At 44.8% G+C, this 19,854-nt stretch overlaps 1 protein-coding gene across 1 annotated transcript in view; it reads right to left on the bottom strand.

Moving 5' to 3' along the window:
* The window catches only part of Crybg1 (crystallin beta-gamma domain containing 1), a 193,018-nt gene extending 173,457 nt beyond the window's left edge, over positions 1 to 19,561 (bottom strand). Inside the window, exon 1 of the mRNA XM_034524246.2 lies at positions 19,324 to 19,561. Within this exon, the coding sequence (XP_034380137.2) occupies positions 19,324 to 19,490 (167 nt within the window). The 5' untranslated portion in view covers positions 19,491 to 19,561. The remainder of the gene's footprint in view (positions 1 to 19,323) is intronic.
* Between the last annotated feature and the right edge of the window lie 293 nt (positions 19,562 to 19,854).

The raw sequence follows: 19,854 nt of genomic DNA, 5'->3' as shown, positions 1-19,854 counted from the left end.
GTGATGGCGAAGGCATTGTAATTTGATCCACCTGCCAAACATTCCATCTGACAGCATGGATATTTCAAAACCTACCAGGCGGGACACGGATCGCTGGTCTGATTTTTCCCTAGAATCAGATTCTTTACCTCCTAGTACACGAGAGAATTCTCTTTCTCTACCAAAAGAAGAATCTCTGCAAAGTATGTCACATTCCATACGTGTTCACCCTTCCCAACGTGAGGGCGGTGCGCATGGATGTTGCTCCATTTAAAGTGTTGTATCCTTGGTGTGGCCAGCAATTAGGACCTGCGGTTTTGACTACTGACTGTAGCATATGAACTGCTGTCAACATCCACTTGCAATGGCCATGAGGAGCTACCCAGACCAAAGGTTAATAAGCATCCAGGAGCCTGCCCCTCCCAGGCTGCTACATGCCACTGTGCTGAGAGGTTGATCTGCAACCCCTGAAGCTGAGGAGGGCTCCCTTGGTCTGGGTCCTTCTTCAGAGCCTGGGTGGTGTTTCCTTCTAGAAATGTACCTCCCTGCTTCCTGCTTTAGACAGCACTTTGGATGCAGTGCTGGCTGAACACTGCAAACAGACCTCAGAAGCTGCTGTCTGTGCCCTGGGGACATCTGGACCTAAGGTTACTCTATCAGGAATCCACCAGAGAGAAAATGTGCCATTGTGCCAGAGGGGAAGCCAATGACTCGTAGATCTTGGTATGTGGGTCCCTGGATTCCTCTCCCTCAGGAATGGCATAGCTCTGAGGTCTCCCTTCAATTGCATAAGTCCTAATGAGAAAAGTCACTGGCACAGTTGACTAATTCCTTCTATCTCCCCACAACAAGTAGGAGTCTTCTAGACCAACAGAGTAGAGAATCTGAAAAGGGATCACTAAGAACAGTTGATCCCAACACTGGCTCCTTCACAGATGAGGGATGCGAGCTGGAAAAGGTGACATGGTTTACTTAAAGTGGCATCAATAGAATTCACTGACTCAGAAACAGAATTGAAACCGTTTTGTCCAATAGGTCAGAGCTAAAAGCAGTCTGTATTAAAACTGTTAAAGAAAGCAGGATGATTCTATAGGGTAATATATTTACAATATATATAATTTTATATACATATATATATATGATGTATTATAAAATCATGTTATATTATTGTGTGCCTATGTGTGTGGTGTGCTTAGGAATGCATGCTCTCATTTGGGGGAGCACGTGTGTGTATCTTGGTGCCCGTGCATACATATGCAGAACTTGTGGAGGCTCAAGGCTGATTGGTGTCCTCCTTCTGTGCTCTCCACCTCCAGTACTGAACTAAGCATCTTGCTGAACCCAGAGATTGCATTTGGCCTGTCTGGATAGCAGCTTGTTCCAGAGATCCACTGCCTGCACTTCCCTTAGCACCGAGCTCACAAGTGAGCCGACATTCCCAGGTGGCTTTTTACGGACTCTGGAGACCTCAAGTTGATTCGGTCCTCATCCTTGCATGGCGAGACTTTACAAGCTGAGCCATCTCCCCAGCCTGAGAATGAAGTGAATGACACGACTACCTTGGAGCCACAGATAGAAAAACCATCCCTCCAGCCCTCCTTCCATTCTACTTTCTTCCCTGTGCAGGCTGTCATCAAACTCAAGATTCTTCCTTCCTCAGCTCGCAGCAGACATGACTACACGCTCCGGCCACTGAACCTGGCTCTACTTTTTTATTTCTGACTCTTTGCCATCGGTAAGATCTTATAGGCTTCAGACTGGATGGGCTGTCTCGATGCATGTTTACGGTATATCCGAATTAACGGGGTGGAGAACAAATGTAAGGACATGAGGTGTATCAAAACGCCATCCCGTTCTTGCAACTCATTTGCACTGTGTGTCTGAGTGAAGTGTGTAACTCTTGCAGCTTTCTTTTCTCCTCCATAACCATCCAAGATAGATAAGGTTCCTACCAAAAGGGATAGCCAAGAAGCTTCCAGCTGTCTGCTGGCTCATCTTGAGCAGTTAAGAATGGAGTTCATGGGGTGTGACATGAGTGAATGATCTACAGTAACACAGCTGGAAAGGAATTAGGGACATTTGCAATTGTCACCATTTAGATTTTCTTATTCACTTTTCTACTTGAGATAAGGCCTTACTATGTAGTGCAGGGGGGATTGAAACCCCCTGTGTAAGTAGGCTGACCTTGAATTTGCCACCTTCTAGTTCCAGTCTCCCAAGTGCTTAGATTACAGGTGTATGCCAGCAAGCCTAGATCCAATATTTGAATTTACTCAATATGTGTTCAATGGTATTCAGATTTTACTTAAGAAAAGTCTGGAAGTTGGTATAAGGACATTATCAGGGTTATAAATTATCCTGTGGTGTTTGACCACACTAAGAAATGGCTCTGGAAGCAGACTCAGTCCTCACCACTTCAGATCCATGAATATTTATGTCAAGTGTCATCCAAAAGCCCTGTGCTGAGTCAGACTGAGTCCTGGCTCTGTATGAAGGGAACAAGAGAAACAGCCAACAGTCCAAGAGTAAAAAAAGTATTATGTTCCCGGGAAGGTAAACCATTTCCTTCAGAGGCCACTGCTGCTTATCTGTAACATAACAATGCCTACATTGGCCTGGAGAGACAGCTCGGTGGTTACAATGACTTACCACTGTCCAGGGACCAGATTTGGTTCCTAATAACCATGTCAGGTGGCTCATAACCACTTGTTACTCCAGCCCCAAGGGACCGGACACCCTCTTCTGGCCTTCATGGGTAGCTGCACACACACACACATACACACACACACACTGAAAGAGAAAGAAAGAAAGAGAGAGAAACACTGTGCCTGTCTCTCATCTTTCTCTCTTTCACACATACACTCTGTCTAACACACACACACACACACACACACACACACACACACACACGCACTGTCTCCGTCAGTCTTTCTGTCTTTCTGTCTCTTCCCCATTCTGCCCCTATCCCTGCCCATGAGTAAAAATAAACCAAATCTTCACAATGCCCACAGTGACACAGTGAGAGGAGGATGCTCTGCCGGAACTCTTCATGGGGAACTTCTGCACACCTGCCACAGCAGGGCTTCCCCGGTCCTGTCTGCTGGGAGACTGAAAGCCTAATGTAACGATGTTATCTGTCTGCAGCTTACTACTTGTCCTTTGCCTGGAACCATCACCTGTAGGAGTTCTCTGCTCCACCCAAGTGTCCTGATCCAGCCAGCTGCCTCAATGGGGCCCCAACGGGGCTTCCCCAATCTAGTTCAGGGGATGTTTGTGGATTTCCAAGGTGATGATGTTAACATTCCTGTGCTTTCTCCCTTGGCTTTCCCAGTGCTCTCTGTGGGCTGTCCACCTCATCTGATGACGCGCTGCTATCTGCTGTTTCTTTTTGGAGGACACTCTATTTATTCTTTTGTTTTTGCTCATTCAAAACTGAAAGCCTGGTTACTGTGGGTAGTTCTCCAGACTGTACAGAGCATGGAGCTTAGTGGTTCACATTTGTAATCCTAGTGCTTGGGAGGCTAAGACAGAAGGGCTGCAAGCTCAAGGCGAGCCTGTGCTGCACAGCAAGGCCCTGGCTCATAAAAAACCAAACCAAACCTTCTGAAATCATAAAAGGAAACCAAACCAAACCCTCTGAAATCATAAAAGGAAACCAAACCAAACCAAACCCTCTGAAATCATAAAAGGAAACCAAACCAAACCCTCTGAAATGCTTGTTAAGCCCCAAACATAAATGTTCTGGTCAGGAGTGCTGGTAGAGGAACAACTTTGGGGGCTTTGTTCCACTGAGGCCCTGTAAGTGGGGGCAGAGTCAAACTCCAGACATGGAAATGTCCAGGAACAGTGATTCTCTGTCTCTCCCGTCCCGTCCCCTCCCTTCTTTTCCTCCCTCCTTACTTCCCTCCTTTTCTCCCTCCTTCCCTTCCCCTTCCATTCCTCTTAGCCCCTCCCTCCCTCCCTCCCTTCTTCCTCCCTCCCTCCCTCCCTCCCTCCCTCCTTCCCTCCCTCCTTCCTCTCTTCTTTCCTTCTCCTCCTTCCCCTCATCCTCTTCCTTCTTTTTCTTTTTTCTCTTTTAAAGGCAGAGTCTCATGATGTAGCCCTTGCCTGGAACTTGCTATGTAGACCAGGCTGGCCACTGCCACTTCTGGGATTATAGATGTGAACCACCACACCTATTGAAACAAATATGATAAGCACTTGAAGATTCAATGGCCAGGCAGTTGTTCCTAACAAAAAATCTACCCTTTTCTGCGTGTAGAATTTTCTTTAGAATGTTGTATACCAAGAGATCTGCGTCTTCACTAAGAAAATCAGTATTTTCCAATTCTGTCTTCAACTTCTTCACTTTACTCTTTTAATCTTACCCAGGTTTATGAGCAGGCTCAGCAGTTGAAGGCACTGGCTTCCCAGCATGACACCATGAGTCTGATTCTCAGGACTCCATGGCAGAGGGAAAGAATGATGTCCTGCAACTTGTCCTCTGAAGTTCATACTTCCAGAGTGCCGTGTGTACAAATAAATGTAATACGACACTCTAATACATCTGAAAGACTACCAAACTTCTTTCTCTGTTTATTCATGAAATTTGTGTGAAGCAACACTAAAGGAAGCACTAGCTAAAACCCCGGAGTCCTAGAACGTTATCCTGACTATTATTTAAAGGGTTCCAGGCCTCAGTTGCTCAGTGTGCGGAACAGAGACCACCCAATCGACAACCCTCCAGAAATAACCAGGAACTCCATGAGCTTCCTGTGAACCACGCTGTGTTCACGAGAGAAAGGCAAACTCATGATCCTGGTGGAAGAGGAAGTGTGGAGTCATGTATCCAGATGCTGTGATTCTCCACGCAGCTGGCACTGTGGCTTGGACATCAAGTGTCCCTTACCCTCACAAGGTTGTGTGCTGAATGTGGCCTCTGGCTGGTACCTTGGAATGTGCAACCCAGTAGGTGAGTTTTGAGGTTTATAACCTAGCCTCTCTTTGGGCCAGAATGCTTGCTTCCTGGTCCACCTGCATGATATGATCAGCTTCTTCACACCCCAGCTGCCACAGCCATGGTATTCCCACCACCATGACTTTCCTGCCATGGCGGACTGCAGCCCTAGAACTTCGAGCCAGAAGACACCACTCCTCCCTTAAACTGTTTCTGTTGGGTATTTAGTCAAATCAAGCAGAAAATGATCAATATAGTAGGAGGGAGATAGACACAAAGGAGAGTGAGAAAAGACAATGGAGGGGTTGGAAGGTGGCTCAGTGGTTAGCCACTTACTGTTCCTGTAGAGTTCAGGGTTCTCTTCCTAGACTCAGTAGATATTAGCAGCTCCATCTCCAGGAGATCTGATGCCCTCTTCTAGCCTCTGCTGGTACACACACACACACACACACACACACACAGAGAGAGAGAGAGAGAGAGAGAGAGAGAGAGAGAGAGAGAGAGACTAAAAACAGATTTTTGGAAGAAAAAAAAGGCCAAGAGAGTCACATGAAGCTCCAGCAGCAGCTGCACACTGCATACACTTCTGTAACTGTGAGTTTTCATCTCTCTGCCATCAGCAGTTGTCAGTAAATGAAACCAACTTTGTATGGTGAATTTTAAGAGAATTATCCTTCCATAGGCCTATAGTAGAATATAATTGAAGTAACTCATTTCCATGGGCATGAAACAGTAAACAATGTCCTAACTAGATCATGAGTACATGCATACATGTCTACACACATATGTGTATGCATATATGCATATATGTATGTCCATGGGTATGCAAATAAGTATATTAGAGACTAGGTCTTTTAAGTAACACTGTTGAGTCCTGGAGTCTAAACAGTGCACAGGGTCGAGGTCCTGTTGAGAATCACCCCTTAAGCATAGACAAGGTGGATCTTTGAAGTATCAGCAGCCCCAGTTAAGTTTGATAATTGCTGTGGAATTTGTTCTAGAAAAATCATAGACTGCGATTCAGTTCACAAGTTGCAGGCAGGTGAGGTAAAACAGATAAGGAATTGCAGTGTTTCTGAGCGTCCCCACAGTAGGAAGCTATTACCATCCCTAGGCAGAGGCTGGGGTGGGGCAGACGTGAGGGCTGGAGATGGCAAGTTCTGAGCTATAGGACAGGCCCACCCATTAGAGCTGTGGCCATGGGATAACTTAGTATCCTATGCTTATAACGGTGCCAGTCGAAAGCTGTGAAATTGGTGTCCATCAAGATAGACAGATGAAGAAAATGTAGCATGCACATGCATGAGGTCTTATTCAGCCACAAAAAAAGAATGAGAAGGTGTCATTTGCAAAAAGAAAAAATCACAGAGCTTCAATCAGACTTCTCTATGCAAGATGCGTAGAGAGATCTATATAATTATCTTATTGTTAGAAACTTAAGTCACCCCCTCCAATGTAGCATTCAAAGTGAAGACAATTCTCAACCCCACTAAAAATTCTAATAACTTAAAATAACACAAGACCAGACTAGTATCAAACTTGGAGAGCCACCTGTTTCTGCCTTAGGAGTGCTAGGATTAAAGACATGTGTCATGATGAGTGGCTTATGTCTACCGATGTTAAAAATACAGATTTAACTTGCCAAACAAGTAACCTAGCACTTCACAGAAATATGAATGAAATCCTACAGCATCTAGATGTGCACACACACTCACCCTGTGCACATCTGTAATCTGTCTTTGATATAAATAGAAATGCTGTCCCTTAGGAGACTTGATAGCTGCATTTCTGGCCGTGCCCGTGTGCACCAGCACTGACACCATCTGTGGCCCTCTGAGCTCCTTCCCTAAAGAGAACTCTTCAGAGGTGTGAACTTTTGTCTCCTGACACTTAAGTTCCTGATTCTTCAGCCGCTTGCACACGTTTAAACACGTCGTCTTCTTTATCAGACAGGTGAGTGTGGGAACGTTTCTTTGTTTTAATGGTAGATATGGCTGCTGCTCTGGAAGAAGAGCGGTCAGCTGTTTTCTATAGAGCTTGAAGGGCTTCACCGGCCCACAGAGCACCCCAGGGTGGGCACACAGAAAGTGTTCATCATGTCTGCTTGGTGAATGACGTACATTGATTTCACACTCACAGACAGTCACTGAAGAAGGCAGTCAATGCAAAAAAAAAAAAAAAAAAAAAAAGGAGAAAGGGAAAGGAGAAAAAAACACAGAAAGACAAGAGGGTCCAGTGAAATGGCTCATCATGTAAAGGTGATTGTTGCCAAGCCCAGTTACCCAAGTTCAATCCCTAGGACTCACACATACAGTAGGAAAAAAAACCCTTTTCATCAAAGAATCCACATCTTCTCCTATAAATGTGGACTCTGGGGACCCAGCAGGTTTTAGGGGTGTGGCAGTGCTATGCAGCGTGAAAACCCTCAGCATCTGCCCTTGCCCCTGTAGACTCTCCAGACGCAGACGCATCAGAAGTACTGCAAGCTTGGATAACACTGCAGGGCCTGAGACACCCATTCTCCCCAAATCACCTGTCATGGGTGCCCAGAGAAGAAAGATGACATGACATGACTTCCCAAGGCAGCTTTCTGCCTAGATGGTCCCCATTTTCTACAACGGCACCAGAATGATTCAGACCATCAAAATAGAAAATCTCTCTTTCCTGGTTATGAATGAGTGATGGCTCTGACAGTGTCTTAGGGTTTCCACTGCTGTGGAGAGACACCATCACCACGGCAACTCTTATAAAGGAACGCATTTAGTTACGGCTGGCTGACAATTCCAGAGGTTTGGTCCATTATTGTCATGGGGGTGGGGGTCGTGGCAGCATGCAGGCAGATGTGGTGCTGAGGAGTCGAGTGTTCTACGTCTTGATCGACAGGCAGCAGGAGACTGCGTTCCACAGTGGACACAGCTTGAGCACTGTGTCCACCCCGACGGCAACACACTTCCTCCAAAAGGCCACACCTACTCCAAGTAGGACACGCCCCTCTCTATGATCCAAGCATTCAGACACATGAGTCCGTGGGAGCCATTCCTATTCAAACCACCACAAACAGCAAATGGTACCTAGATTTCTTCTCCACCCCCCGTTTTTTGAGACATGGATTTATTGTAATACAGTCTGGGTCTCCAACTTTCTATGTAGCCAAAGATGACTTTGAACTCCTAATCCTCCTGCCTCCACCCCACCTGCCGAGTGCTGGGATTACTGGTATGCATCACTGTACCTGGCTCTGAAGTTCCCTTCTTTAGCTGCCTACCTCTCACACACCAACACCCTCCAACACCTCACTCGATGGGGTAATTTAGTTTCTTTATGGTTTGGTGAGAATATTCTGAGTTTGGGTATCAGAAAGATTGGGTTTAAATATTGTGCTGTCCCTAGTCGTCTCTTTTAGATCTGTTCTCTCAAAGGCCAGTGTAAGGCTGGGTAGCCCGCTCTGCACCGCTGTCACAGAGGTTACACGAGGCGCTGCATGGGAAAACAGCTGCCATATATCAAGCACCCAGCACCTGTGCACACCCCTTGGCCTATTTTCTTTTCATTTCTGTGTATTTGTTCATTAGGACACAGAGTCTCACTGTGTAGCTCTGACTGTACTGGACCTTACTCTGTAGACCAGGCTGGCCTCAAACTCAGCGATCGGCTTGCCTCTGCCTCCCAAGAACTGGTATTAAAGGTATGTGCCACTACACCCTGCTGGCCTATTTCTTTTTGACCAAAGTTCCTTATGCTTATTTAATTTATAGGAGAGACGGGAAATTATCAAGCTGAAAAGAATTCACTTTCTTCATCACCCCAATGGTACATCTATTCTCCTTAGAAAACATGTCCTAATTAACTTAAGGTCACTTTTGTCCTTTGTTGGTCAGATATTGAGCATCGTGAGGAGAGAAATCTGGAGCCTGGTGTTGATGATACACGCCTGAGGCCTCAGCATTCGAGAGAGGTAGAGGCAGCAGAATCAGGTGTTCATGATCAGCTTTATATTAGGTGTGAGGCCAGTGTGGGTTACATGAGACCCTGCTTAAAATATATAAATGATGTGTAGTGGGGGTGGTGTTTATGTGTGTGTGTGGTGTGTATGTCTGTGAAAGTGTGTGTGTATGTGTATGAGTGTGTGTATGTGTGTGTGGTGTGTATGTCTGTGAAAGTGTGTGTGTATGTGTATGAGTGTGTGTATGTGGTGTGTATGTGTATGAGAATGTGTGTGTATGTGTATTAGTGTATGTGTGTATGAGAGCATGTGTGTATTACTCTTTAACGTCTATACACCTTGTAAATGGGTGGAACCAGGGCCCACGCATGTTTATACACAGAGAAAGACAACCAGCAAGCTTGTGTAAACAAGGAAGTCAATGCAGATGTTCCCTGAGGACGTTCTCTGCTGGCCCCTTCAACAATTATGATTCATAAGGGACTGGTAATCCCCTCTGAGGCATTTTTTTAAAAGCTTAATAAAAGGGAAAGAAAGAAGAAGGGTACAATTAACTCTCAAAAGTGCATAAATACCAGGACATCTAGGGCAAAGGACCAGAAACCTCCTACGGGGTAAGATCAGGACAACCTTAACAAGCAAACCAGCGAAAGTCTAAACTGTGAGCAAATGCCAGGCACTTGGTCACACTTTGCTTTTATCTTGAAGACCATCCAATCTAGCTTTTAGTTCAGCTTGTTTAAACACGCTTACCAACCCATACAGGAATATGACACATATGGGAATACAATAGCTTGTTTCCATTCAGACATGATCTGATGTCTGAATGTCTCCTGATCAATAATTGCGTAAGCTCCAAAAACAAAAATTTGTTTTGAATAGGCCATACTAAAACAGAATATCTTTGTACCTTACCCTTGCAGTAATTACATTTTCTTGTTTTAAGGGCCATGACAATTTTCACAAGAGCCAAGCAGTGGAGCGCCAAGCCAACATTGCTGAGGCAGCAAAGCCAAGAGTGGCTGGCAAGGCCTGGGCAAACCTCAGTGCACAGGCTTGAAAAGGACCTGTTTCTGGCTCCTCCACAGCACACAAGCTAGAAAAGACACTTCAACTCCGATCTCAACAGTTGTCAGCTATTTGTCTAATAGCAGATGCAAAAGCAGACAAGCTGGGTCTCCATGGGATACTTACGAATCCATCAGAATTATGGAAATGTTTTAGATGAGAAATTATAAATAAAATGCGGTGAGACACAGCGCCAGCACCAAGCTCCATACAAGGAGTAGCTACATATGACATAGTGCAATCCAGGCCATATAACTGAAGTGACATTTAATCACTTAAAAATCTGCTTGTGACCAGGCATGGCTGTGCACACCTTTGATCCCAACATTCAGGAGGCAGAGGCAGACAGATCTTTGTGAGTTCAAGGCCAGCCTGGTTTATGTAAGGAAGTCAAGGTCAACAGCCAGGACTAAAGAGAGAGACTCGGCTTAAAAAACAAAACCCAATAAACAAAGAAATAAACAAAAGAAAGAATGAGTAAATCAATCTGTTTATGTGCTGGAGAGATGCTCAGTGGTGGCTAAGAGCTTGCACTGCCCTTATAGAGGACCTGAGTCTGATTCCTGGCATTCACATCCAGTGGTTCACAACCACCTGTAGCTCTACCTGAGTGGATCTCACGCCCTCTTCTGTTCTCCACAGGCATTACACTAATGTGTACAAATACACGTAGAGACACATAATTTAAAATAAATTTATTATATTTTAATAATTTTATTGTAATTAAATGTAGTTTTATAAATTTAATTAGCTCTTATAAATTTAAATATAATTTAAACTTATTAAATTATTTAAGTTAATAAAATTTTAAAAGATAAAATTTTTAAAAATCTGATTATAAAAATATTTTTTCAGCCGTGTGTGGTGGCATATGCCTTTAATCCCAGCACTTGGGAGGCAGAGACAGGCAGATTTCTGAGTTTGAGGCAAGCCTGGTCTACAGAGTGAGTTCCAGGACAGCCAGGACTGCACAGAGAAACCCTGTCTCGAAAAACCAAAAAAAAAAATTTTTTTTTTCAGGATATGAATTCTGTTAGTTCATTCATTACTGGAAAGGACTAGTTAGCAGAGACCTTGGAATAGAACTTCAGATTGTCAGTAACCAGTCTATAGAGCAGGCTCAGTCAACTATTAATAACCCAAACTGAGAGTTTTTGATCATGGCCAAGAAAAAGATTTTCAGAAGCCAGGTCACCAGACAGTAGGTGATTGACTCAGCTCTATCAAAAGTCTCAAAGGCTGGAAGCAGCCTATAAAGCTGGTCACCCAGGAGACCTCTGAACATAGAGTAAAAACCACAGACCTGGGTTCCAGTTCTTTCTCTCTCTGGATTATCATATCCCTTGTGCACCCAGTGTGTGGGCTTCCCAGAGCCAGTCCTAGCCCCCAGGAGGTGGTGTAACAGTGGGAGTTTATAGTCTGACAGCTGTAGAGTCTATCCAAAGAGGGGCCTGTACTTAGCTGAGGAGTTTCAGATACATCAGGAAGGAAATCAGACCATGTAGAAATTTAAAGCGAGGGCAGTTTCCTGCACTGAGTGTTATGGCAATTCTTGAGAAACTGGGATAGCCCTCCCTGGACTAGCACCACCTATAACGTTAAAGGGCCACTTACCTCCGAGCTTGCATTCCTCGGTCTGTGTCCTACTGCCACAGAGAAAGGCTGGGGTAGAAGACAGGTCTTCCTTTTGCTGATACTGTTTTCTGAAGGCTGGGCCAGAGGTTCCCAGCTCAGGAGTCAAGTGCAATACATTCATTTATATATACAGTAGTTTTAAAGGATTTATTTATTTATTTTTATTTTATGTGTATGTCTTGCCTGTAGGTATGTCTGTGCACCGTGTGTCTTCAGTGCCTTCAGAGGCTGGAAGAGAGTGTCACCCTAGAACTGGAGTTACAGATACTTGCTACCCACCATGTGTGTCCTGGGAGCCAAGCTCAGGTCCTCTGCAAGAAGAGCAGAGCTCTTAGCTTCTAAGTTATCTCTCCAGCTCCTGCACTTCGTTTTTCTGTATTAGCTACAAGCACAAGACAGACTTGGCCATAACTTGGTAGCAGGAGTTGGGTCACTATGAGTGGAATTTTGGATTATCTGCCTTAACTACATGGCTAGGGTCTCTTTGTAACTCATCCGAGTGATGTCCTAATCTGGGGATCACCTCCATTGAGCAAGCCCATCCAGAATACAACATATAATCTGCTATGTGAAGCACGGAGACAGTAGGATCTCAAATTCACAGCCTGTCTGGGATACAGAACAAGCCAAGACTAGCCTATGCATCTTAGTTAGACAGTCTCACGATGGAAAAACAAACAAACAAACAAACAACCTTTAGAAACTAATGGAAGGGCTGGTGAGCCGGCTCAGGAGGAATTTGCCACCAAGCCTAATGACCTGAGTTTGATCCCTGGATTCCCTGGATTCCACATAGCGGAAAGTAGAAGTTTCAAAAGTTATCTTCTGAACTACACACACACACACACACACACACACACACACACACACACACACACTAAAATGTAATAAAAAATATGCATGTGGTAGAGTCCAGTGGTTCCATACTTGCCTAGGATGAGAGGTCTTGGGTTCCAATCCCAGTACCACACAAACACAAACAAAAATGCAAGATGCAAACTCATACTTCAGTGCCCTCTGGGTAAAAGACTAGAACCACCATTTTCTAAAGTGAACACAGGAAAGGCATATGTTGGTGTTACAAGCACTGTGGTATGAATATAAAGCCTGGTCTTAGAGGTGATGGTTTTTGTTGCTGTTTACCATTGAACCCAGAGCCAATATTATATTCTCGGGCAAGATACAAACTTCTGCAGCCCAGAACTAGGTATCTGAGGCAAGAGGATTTCAAAATTGAGGCCAGTCGGAAATACAGAGCTTCAGTCTCTAAAACAAATACAGAAACGAAAGCAAACAAAAGAGCAGAGACAATGCCAGGCAGACCCCTCAGCAACCCCAGGATCATCTAAGAGACCAAGAAGACACCACGTTAGCTGGGCACTCCAAACGACACCCTTCTTTGGTCTGCAAATCCACTTGAATGTCCACACTCCTGCATTTTCAGCCAGCGATTCTGGTAGGGGCATCAGTTCAACTTGTACCTTCAGCCAGGGCCTTGATAGCAGTTTGCCACAGTCCAAGTCTAAGCTTTCGTTCTAGGTGCCAAGAGCTGAACGAGACCCTGCATGTCATAAGAGCACACCTGCACAACCATGGGTATGTGCATTGTCATCCCAAGTGCCACCACGAAAATAGAAGTTTCTTGGGCCTGTCTTCTGGTCTGGGATTGAATATAACTGAAGACAATCATAACCCAAGAAGATATGGAGCCTTGTGTGATTTGTATATCAGAAAATAAAGTTTATCATTAATTATTCAATATGAATAAAATTTAATGAGAGAAAAAAATACCTTCTGCTTCCTCAAGATAATCCCTTTGACCTCGATACACTGGGTTAAGTCTTTATTTCTGCACTGACTGCATCATATGCTCCTTTATTCAGTTTCGTCCACATGCCCCACCCTCTTCTAGACTGAAATTGTTTTTAGGCAGAATCACTTCTAATTTTATTTCTCTGGTTCTGAGTCTCAGTGCTTCAAGTTGGCTGAATCTAAGGAATGTCTTTTTGAAATTCAATTTATCTCATCATTTCAATAAAAAGGTAGAGGCTGGGGTTAACAGCCTATGCTAAGCAGCTTAACATGGTGAGACCTTGGGTTCAATCCTGAGTGCGTGCACACACACACACCACATACATATATACACCCAGGCTCAGACACACAGTTACATACATGCACATAGACACATACATACACATGTATACACATGTCATACATACATATACAGAAACACATACACATATACCTGTACTCATATATACACACACATCATATACATATATATACACACACATACAGACATACAAATACACACATACACACACCACATACATATACACACACAAGCACAGACACACAGTTACACATAGACACATACATACACATGTACACACACATGTCATACATATATATACATAAACACACACACATATACCTGTACTCATATATACACACACATCATATACATATACACACATACACAGACATACAAATATGCACACACACACACATATATAAACACACACACACATGAATGCACGCACATGCACACACATGATACAAAAGTGATCTTGCACCATAGAAACATCCATCAAGAATTCTAGAAGATGTTTTCTAAAGTTAAGATTACATGGCTTTCATAAGCAAGATCTCCAAATCTTTTATACAAACAAATACAATGTAAGATGGAGACTGTGCAATTATTTGATAGAATTTTTCAAGGGTAACAGAAAAGCACACAACTCAAGCTTTATAATCTTCTCAACACAGTCAGACAAAAGTTTTCTAATCACTCTTCTTCCACTTGGACATTTCTGAACCACAAATGACCCCTTGCTGAACTCAAACTTAAAGACAGACATACATTTGGAATGTTCCTACAAAGATAGGTGGTGTAGTCAGGGTTTCTATTTTTGTACAAAGCATCATCACCAAAAGGCGAGTTGGGGAAGCAAGGGTTTATTCAGCTTATACTTCCACATTGCTGTTCATCACCAAAGGAAGTCAGGACTGGAACTCAAGCAGGTCGGAAAGCAGGAGCAGATGCAGAGGCCACAGAGGGATGTTACTTACTGGCTTGCTTCCCCTGGCTTGCTCAGCTTGCTTTCTTATAGAGCCCAAGACTACCAGCCTAGGGAATGGCACCACCCACAATGGGCCCTCCCCGCCCTTGATCACTAATTGAGAAAATGCCTTACAGCTGGATCACATGGAGGCATTTCCTCAACTAAAGCTCCTTTCTCTGTGATAACTCCAGCTTGTGTCAAGTATACACACACACACATACACACACACACACACACACACACACACACACACACACACACACAGCCAGTACAGATGGTTTTACCACAAACTACTCCCAGTATCTGGTAAGTCCAATCCATTGATACATTCATTCTCAATAAATAGAGCACCTTCACTGGCCTCAAATTTATGATCAGAAGCTGAAGCAGCAGGGTCAAGGACATGGCTGGATAGAGAAAGGTTTGCCTGTATGTCTGAGGCCTTGGACACTTCCCCAACACCTATCTCCAAAGGAAGAAACCACAAAGCAGAAATAAAAAGAAGTGAACCCAAGTCTCCAGGAATCTTTTACGACTCTCCCAAAGGACTTAAGTCACTGCTCAGGACATATATGGACCAAGCAGGTGTGACTCAACATGTGGAGCCGGAATGAATGAGGTGACAATGACAGAGATTAGTGGCAAACTTATCAACACTCAGTTTGGGCTCTGAACTCACTTCAGAAGCAACTCCTTTTGATGTTAGCTTTGGTTTCCTAAGAGATAGGCTAAAGTCATTCTTTCTTCTGTTTGATTGTTGGTGCTGGACTTGACTTGTCCATCAGTGTTTATAAGTTACTGCGTGTATAAGGGCCTCGGTCATATACACCGACAAGAACATCCTTAAACTGAGAATGAAGATGCACACCTTTAATCCCAATATGGGAAGGCATGGGCAGGTGGATCTCTGCTGCTCAGTGTCTGCTTCTTCCCTTTGGGATAGCCAGCCTGTTGTAACTGGGCTGGGCTTGGGGGAGGGAAGTTTGGCTGGGTTGGGCAGGTGCAATGCAGGGCCTTGGTCGGCAGTGGGTGCACAGGTAAAGAACCCACACACTTGGGAACAGCTTTGGAGAACTGGTTCAGTTTATTGGGGTGGGAGGTGGTGTTTATGCCACTGGGGATGTGGCCAGGGCCTCTAGGGCAAGGGTTGTGTGGTTGTGTACAATTGTCCAGGACAGGGGCGTTGGAAGATACTTCATCTGCATACTCAGGGAAGAGAGGATCTGAGGGGGAAAACCTTAGAACGTCAGACAAGGAGTGAAGTCTGGTAACTGTCAGGGTAGTAAACTCTTACTAGTGTTGATGGTGGGGCAGCCTACTTTCTGGCACCAGGTTGGGAGAGGGGAGGGAGCCAACACCTGACATCTTCATCTGAGGCTGAAGCTCTCCACACCTGCCCTCCCACCCCCACACACATTCCCATCTCCTTATTTAGCCTGGGCCTTTATCGTCCCGTTAGATCTCTAGGAGTTCTAGGCTAGTCTGGTCTACATATCAAGTCCCAGGCCAGTCATGGTTACATAGTAAGATCCTGTCTAAAAAGAAAAAATCCACATAATTTACAGGACTTCAAAGATCGTGGGAGATAGTTACAACTTCCTCTAGGATCCTGAAGCTCTTTACTTTAACTTAAAAGTACTAGTGTGTGCATTAAATATACAGTCATTACTAAAATAACAATGGTGGCTCCCATCATCATCCCCCCCCCCCACGCCCTGCAACCACCTATCTCTGCCAGGGTGTGGTGGTTTGAATGAAAATGGCCTCCACAGACTACCAGAAAGCGGTGTTACTGGAGATGTGGTGGCCTTGTTGGAGGAAGTATTTCACAGGCTTTGAGGGTTTAGAAGTTCAAGCCAGGCCCAATGAGGCGTGTTTCTCTCTCCTTTCTCTCTCTCTCTCTCTCTCTCTCTCTCTCTCTCTCTCTCTCTCTCTCTCTCTCTCTCTCTCTGTGTGTGTGTGTGTGTGTGTAAAAATTGGTTTGGTTTGGTTTGTAACAGGATCTCACTCTGTAACCCTGGCTGGCTTGGAATTCTCTCTGTAGACCAGGCTGGCCTCAAACTCATCAAGATCTGTCTGCCTCTGCCTCCCAAGTTCCAGGATTAAAGGAATAAAATAAAATGTTTTGTTTTTGTTTTGTTTTTTAAGAAAGTGAAATGAGGGGCTTGGAGAGATGGCTCAGCTGTTAAGAGCACTGACTGCTCTTCCAGAGGTCCTGAGTTCAATTCCCAGGAACTACATATGGCTCACAACCATCTGTAATGGGATCTGATGCGCTCTTCTGATGTGTCTGAAGACAGCCACTGTGTACTTATAATAAATAATAAATCTTTTTTTAAAAAAAAGAAAGTGAAATGAAAAAGAAAATTTAAAACTTAATTAAGAGTCAGTGTTCTAGGCCCTTGGGGTACATTCATCTGTTTAACTGAACAACTACTTGTTATTTCCTTTTTCTGAATGAGGCTATTGGGAAACAAAATGGTAACGTAACTTACCAGGATGACATAACTGCGTGTCACACTCACACAGGAATTCAAACTCAGAGAATCCAGGCCCTGAATATACTCTTCACAAAACACAACATCAATTAAAATGGACAAAGGACTGTACTAAGTTCTTCTGGGGGCAGCCACTCTGGCCACCAGCTACCATGGCCCTCGGTGCACACTGCTGGCCTCTGATAGAGGTGATAGTGTGTGAGACTGGCCATGCTTTGACCCCATTATGTAGTATGCATTTCTGTGATTAGCATGCTGGCCAAGCATGCTGGCCAAGGTCAAGGTGGAAAAGATTTCATGAGTGCATTGCAGGAAGAGAGGCAGCCATATTCAGCCTAGTGCATGGACAGAGACAACTGTCTTTAAGAGTATTCACTCCAAAGCCTCAGATGCTCATTCACAGGATACACACATCTAGAACCGTAAGGTGTCTTAGCAGTGGTCAGCTCTCCTAGGAAAAGAGGCATTTCCCAGTCCTATCCTACTGCCACGTTTCTCCCTCTATAGCTTTACTTTTGTGATGAGAGTTTTAAATTAATGTTTGAGACAAGTAACACAGCAGTCTCCTTTCTCCTGAGGAGAGGGAAGAGAATTCCAAGACAGCCCACTGGACACCTGAAACTGTGGACAATGCCAAACCCTGATGGGGGGCCAGGGGAGAGGTTTTATTTTGTTTTCTGAGACAATCAGCTTCCACATCTCAACTAAACATTGAAAATACCAGAGAGGGAAGAGATTGCTCAGTGGTTAAGGATGTAGACAATCCACATTCTTTACGCTGAATCTCTGAATCTGGCAGCTTAGAACAGCCTGGAACACCAGCTCCTAAGAACCTGATGTCCTAGGGTGTTTATTCAATGTGCATGTACACACACACACACACACACACACACACACACACACACACACACGCACACACATCATTAAAAGTAAATATCAAATTGAAGAGAAAAATATTAGTGAAAAATATTGTATCTGTATTGAACATACAACTATTTTTCCCTGACATTATTCCCTAAGTAAGATATCTAACAGCCACTTATACCGCACTTATAGCATATTAGGCTTTAAGAATGTTCTAGAGACGATGAGGGATACAGAAGGAAGCTATGATAGTAGCATAGCCAGTATTCCCAGTGCCTGGAAGGCTGTTCTGTGGGGCCTGGGCTATATGCTCTAAATAATAATGAAAACAACAATAATAAAGGCTATTCTAAGACCCAGACACAGTGGCAGCTGCACTGACGGAAGTTTGGCCATCTTCTTTAAACTTCTAGAACTTTCTCCCAGGTCTAGTGAAATATTTGTAAAGATGCCCTGACTAGAAAAATATTCCAAGGACTAACAAGTACATTTATTTTTCAGAGCTTTTGTTAGTACAAAGTTCCTCATAGTTCTGAAGGACAGAATGAAGTGTTTCCTCACTGGCCTAAAATACAGAACGACTCTAGAAAGGAAAAATCTCTGTCATTTTAGTACCAAGTTGTTTTCTCTTGAATAAAATATCGAGTCATATGTTGTTACATTTTGATAAACAGGAAACTGGGATTCCATGGAACCAACCAACAATTCTGATAGGATAACTGAAAGTTACACATTTACAATAAAACCACACACACACACACACACACACACACACACAAACATCTATGTATAATTTAAAAATACAATAGTTATGTTTTTTCCTTTCAGTGTTGAGGAATAAGCCTTGTGATAGACACACGCTGGGCCATCACCCTGTCAGTGAGGTACAGTCCCAATCCCTATATTTTAAGAACTAGGTACTACCTGGTTTGGCCACTCCCTGAGTCTCCAGGGGCCATTTACCCAGGGCCTCCGTTTCTCTATCCAGGTAACAGAGTCAACTAGCCCCTCCACTTCCTCGTCCACTGGATCTTGTGAGAATAATGGAGACTAATATCCATGAACATGGGGTTCTTTACTTTACGATTAAGGCACTAAAATCAAAAGCACTTCCAGAGCTCCAAGGCATTCCTAAAGGCATTCATTTTGATCCCAACCCTCCTGCTTTTCTCAGCTGCAGGCGCCGACGGAGAAAGTCAAAACTAAGGCCCCACGCATGAGACACCAGAGCACAGGCTAAGGGTCCAGACCCTGTGGCACAATTTCGGAGTGGGACGAGCTTTGCAAAACTGGCTGAGCCACGGAGCAGGGGGCATCAGAACATGCAGCGCTTACCTGGTCTCCCCGAAAGCTCCGGGTGGGTGTGGGATAAACACCCCACAGCTGGACGACGGAGACTGCTTCTTCTTGGAGCGCCAGATGTGGAAGGTGGGGTGTTTCTTGGGGGCTTTGGACGAGCTGGCCTCCCTGGGGTCGCCCTGCGATGGTGGCGACAACGGCATCTCCTTCTCTTGTGCCTCTTCTGCCGGCTCAGATGCTGTCCTCCCTGGAGCCCAGCCGCGCTGGAAGAACTCACCTGGGCACTATCTCGCCCGCCCTATCACGCTCGCCGCCCGACCCCGCCCCCTTGTCGCCCCTGTAGGGGACGGCAGAGGGTTAAAGGACCGGGACCTAGCACGGCTGGGCGGCGGGAGCTCCACAAAGGTCGGGTCGCTCCACAGTGCCCCCGCGCGGCCAGGTACAGAGGTCTCGGGAGCCTCAGGTACCACAGCCCCGCCCTTCGCCCCCGGCTGCGGCGCAGCGACCCCACCTACCGGACACCTCGGGAACTGCTTCCCCTGAGCCTGGTCCGGTTTCTGTAATATC

Source organism: Arvicanthis niloticus, chromosome 20 (assembly GCF_011762505.2).
Source record: "Arvicanthis niloticus isolate mArvNil1 chromosome 20, mArvNil1.pat.X, whole genome shotgun sequence".
In the NCBI taxonomy this organism is placed as follows: domain Eukaryota; kingdom Metazoa; phylum Chordata; class Mammalia; order Rodentia; family Muridae; genus Arvicanthis; species Arvicanthis niloticus.
This window is presented reverse-complemented; position numbering and strand designations above follow the sequence as displayed.